The sequence below is a fragment of the Mastomys coucha genome, unplaced genomic scaffold (genome assembly GCF_008632895.1).
Source record: "Mastomys coucha isolate ucsf_1 unplaced genomic scaffold, UCSF_Mcou_1 pScaffold21, whole genome shotgun sequence".
NCBI classification, from domain to species: Eukaryota; Metazoa; Chordata; class Mammalia; order Rodentia; family Muridae; genus Mastomys; species Mastomys coucha.
Genome location: NW_022196904.1, coordinates 102913310 through 102917842, shown reverse-complemented (window position 1 = coordinate 102917842; position 4533 = coordinate 102913310). Strand labels below are relative to the sequence as shown.

At 47.3% G+C, this 4533-nt stretch overlaps 1 protein-coding gene across 1 annotated transcript in view; it reads right to left on the bottom strand.

Moving 5' to 3' along the window:
• Spon1 (spondin 1) overlaps positions 1 to 4533 on the bottom strand; it is a 283458-nt gene that overhangs the window by 22365 nt on the left and 256560 nt on the right. The window contains exon 7 of the mRNA XM_031387957.1: positions 2752 to 2816. Within this exon, the coding sequence (XP_031243817.1) occupies positions 2752 to 2816 (65 nt within the window). The remainder of the gene's footprint in view (positions 1 to 2751; positions 2817 to 4533) is intronic.

The following is a 4533-nucleotide window of genomic DNA, read 5'->3' as shown; positions in this document are numbered from 1 at the left end:
CAAGGTTCTTCCATCCCAGCACAGAGGCCTAGTGTTTGTGACTCCAAAGCAAGCTATGCAGCCTTGACTTACTTCATGCCTCGGCTGGGTAGAGAGGGCCTAGCTGGACATGCTTCCCAGTCTTCTCTGGGTTCCAGGGAGCCACACTTTCCTTGGGGATTTTTGTGTTGTTCCCTTTTGGTTTCATTTGAAGGCCAGTCTTTACCATGAGGAGTGGGGACTCTTTGGGAACTCTGTCCTAAGCCCCACCACTGCTGTCATCTGATCCTGGCTTTGGGCACGATCTCATGAGCAGAGCTGATCTCATGGGCTTTCCCATTAAACTTCATCTAATGACCCCAGTCATGGCCGGGGCTGCCAATTGCATGACTGGGTCAGCCCCGTACCTGAGAAGCATTTTGACCACTCTGTCTCTCTCATTTTCTCCTCAGTCTGTTACCACATCTGTCAGCTTGACAGGCTGCTGCCCACCTCTGCACCTGTCTGTTTCCACCTCCTCCTACCCACCATCCCTTCAGCAGTGGCCCATACCTCTCTCCCAGCTCTCTGCAGCTGCCTGCCTGCACTTCTCAACTAATTCAGGTTTTATATCAGGACCTTGGCATTGCTATTGCCTTTTGATTTTCAAATGCTGTCTGATCACAGTCTTCTGCTGAAAACTCTTCAATAAGTGTTTTAAAGTGAAAATTAAAACAAGCTTTTCTTTTTCTGGTGTACTTATTGTACAGAATGCTGGATTTCACAAGGATATTGTCACACAACTATATAGTGCACCTTGGCCATGTCTCTCCTACTCCAACCTCTTGACAACTCTAATTCTTAAATTTTTAATGTTGCATAACTTGGCCCCACACGAAGTTCACCTTTGATTTCTGCATCTAGTTATGCAGAAACTCGAAGCCTTCTAACACTTTGAATGTGCTGTACCCTTCTTCATCCTGACCTTGCCCTGACACATAGGTTACATACATTTGCTAAATATCTTTTTCCTCTGAACTACAGGCCCCCAGAAAGCATTCTGTTCACGGTATTTCCAGCCCCCTCCATGGAGCCTTTCTTTGGATCTTAATAAGTATAGACTGAATCAATGAAGTGTTTAGGTTGTCACTGCTTGAAGGATTCAGGGTAAAATGGAGGTCGGATTTTGGTTCCTGTCATTGTGAGACAAGAGTCAATTTATTACTGATATTATGCTATTAATTTCAGGCTGATTAAAAGCTTGACTAGAAGAAAGAAATGTGTTAGAAAGTGAGAGAATGAATCTGAGGAATATTGTTATAAAGGGAGGAGGTGGGCTGGGCCAGTCATCTGGATATGTCTGATATTCCTATTCTGCCCTCAAATGGACCAGAATTTATTAACAGTGGGCCTGTCACAGAGGGGGCACATCTGTAAAAGGGTCACCATGAGAGGAGACTGAGAGAAGTCCTCTCAGTGCAGAGGTAACTGGGCTCTTGTGGATGTTGACAAGAAAAGACATCCCCTACATTCCTGAATGGACATTTTTGGGAATAGAAAGATGCTAAGAAGAGGGAACAGAGCAGGTTTGGATTCCTAAAAGATCACTTATAGCAGCATAGTTGATGAATTGGATTATGGGAAATTATGGAATGAGTTGAAGCAGGTCAGGAAGGAAAAGTTGGTGTTAGTTTGGATGGTAGAGGAGAGCCAGATAAGGCCCTGCTTGCAGGATAGTAAGGAGAATACATAAGGTTTTGTGACACATCTGCAATTCAGATGTTTCCCCACACGGACAGGAGTAGAGTTGTTTGTTTGTTTGTGATTTTTTAGGTAGAGTCTTACTGTGTAGACCCACCTAACCTAGAACTTAACTACATAGACCAGGCTGGCTTCAAACTCAAAGAGATCCATCTGTTTCTGTCTCCCAAGTGCTGGGACTAAAGGCACGCATGACCCCACACAGTTAAGAATAGAGTGAAGAGAAGATGAGGAGTTCCATTTTGGACATGATGAGTTCAAGTTCAATAAGGGCCATCTATGGAAAGGTATTCTTCAAACTAACTGATTTCTCTCTCTCTCTCTTTCTCTCTCTTTCTCTCTCTTTCTCCCTTCTTCCCTCTCTCTCCCTCCATCCTATCAATCCTATTAATCCTATCTATCTATCCATCTATCTACCTATCTCTCTCTCTACCTACCTATCTACCTATCTCTCTATCTAGCCTATCAATCTATCTGTCTGCCTGTCCATGCATCCATCCATCCATCTATCTTATCCTATCCACTCATCATCTAGTATCTATAATTGGTCATCTAATCTGGGATTATGGTAGTTTAAAACTGGCAGCATCCCCTGGGCCACCAAAAACTTCAGGGCAGATAAACTCTTCAAGGGACACAGATGACAGAGACAAGAGAGGGTGTGAGACCTGAGACCAGTACAGGTATGGTTTCCCATGAATCAGGATTGCTTAGAGTGAGCACACCTGTGTTGCCAAGGCCTGGAACATATGTATTCCGCCTGCTGGATGGGGAGCACAAGGGAACATGCCACAGTTAATCAGTTGGGTCCTCTGTGGTAGATCGAGGACCACTGGGGAAACAGAGGCCAAACCTATAATCCCAAGGAGATAAGGCTTCCCACATGGGCAAGCCAGCACCTCCCTAGCTTGCTCATCTGAGAGGTATTGCCAACTTTAATGGCAAGACCAATATTAAGTGACCATGAGCTAAGTGGCTTCTAGGACAAGGTTAGGATGGGACAGGGAGTGCAAGTGTCTGTTTGGTACTTACACATTGACAGGCTGCCAGGCTGGCCACTGGGCTTTGGCTTTGATGACAGTGAGGACTTCATCACTCTGCAAGAGAAGAGAACCACACATGTTTAATGTAGAGAGCTGGGCTTCTGGCAACCAGAGGAATTTAGCATGGTGGTGATGGTTGGCTGTTCCCTTTCTATCTCTTCATGTGCTGTGGAGCCATTTCACCGCAGCAACACCAGGAGGTGGCACCGAGTGTTCATAGTCTGCCTATGGATAATCCCACCCAGTCACACCTTGGTTCTTTAGGCTAGCCCATCCCCCACTAGATCCAGCTGTGACCCAGACTTCACCTCTATTGGCTAGACTTCCCTATTTGTTCAGCATAAAGGGCTGAGTCACGAGCTTAGGGCCAGACACAGAGACCAGGCCAACACTGGTCAGCAAATTCTGTAAGGCAGCCAACCCTTCACCCGAGTGCCTGTCACCCTGAGCCACTCTCCTGCTGTAGAGACCCTTTCCCCCAGACAAAGAGGCCAGAACAAAGCCCTCATACCTATTCCCTTGGTGGCTTCTGCTCTATTTTGATTAGACAGTGTATAGAACATCATTAAGTTATGGGGAACCTCAAAGAACTTCTAAGGAAGAATTTGAGAATTAATATTTTGAAGGCGAACATTATGTGGCCATCATGAGGCAAAGACCAGAATCCCGCGGATCTTGCTTGACTTGACACTGAGATTCAGTTGGGTTTTTAACTTTAAGTGACACGTTCAGTGAAGGGTGTCAGGAGCACTCTGCGAGGCTCAGATTCATCCTTAATGGAGATCTCCTCTGATTGGAGTTGGCTGGCTCCAGTTGCTGCCTTCCCCTGGCCTGGGCCCAGCAGCTTAGACACTATCAACCATAACACATAGGAAGAATAGAATGTCACCAACTGGGGCAGGAAGAGCTGGGCTGATAGCTGCACAGAGCTCTCAGTTCCAGGGGTTGGGGGTGGGGTGGGAGTGCGGCCAGAGCCTTGTTTGGGTGCCTCACAGCTACCCCCCCCCCCCAAGACCTCAGAGCCATACTTGGCAGTAGGTGCCTAGAACTTACTTTAGGATGACTTGGTGAACATCTCCCTGGGATTCCAAGATCACTTTGAAAGCGGAAAGTAAGGGACCAGAGGAGTCCCCCAGCCAAATGTTATAAAAACCTTTCTCTGCCTGAGGACCTTGACTACAAACAGGGGAGGGGTGACTCATGCACAGGCCCCAGAGAGGAAGTGGAGCTTTATCTAGAGCCAACTCAGTCTGGATCTCTGGTGGCTTGGGTTGGGTGAGGATAAGGGCAGGAGGTGGGACGAGGCAACAGAGTTTACTCTCTGAGTGCAGTTTCCCTAGGCTGCCCATGGTGGGCAGAAGAAAGAATCACTGCGAGTGTAGACAACCGCACACGCACAGGTCTTCAGGAAAAGCATGTCCTGGCCTCCTGAGTGGTTCCATTTCTCCTAGAAGATTTGTATGTTTGTTTACAATGTGTGTTTTGGGGACTGGGCTAACAGGAGCTGTCCACCACAGAGTCGTACACAAGACAGGAACTATTTCTACAATGCCAGCTCTGAACCTCCTTCAGCATCCATAGAAAGTCCACCTGGGCCCCTCCTCGGCCTTTGGACCTTCTCCAAAGGCCCTGTCTGTATCCAGCTCACACATACCAGATACCTGAGCACATGAGGAGCATTACCTGCTCCCTCTATCTCTTGCGCCTCACCCCAGACAGGACCCAATACTCTCTGCATTCATACCCACAAATCTGGCCGAGCTATTCCCCC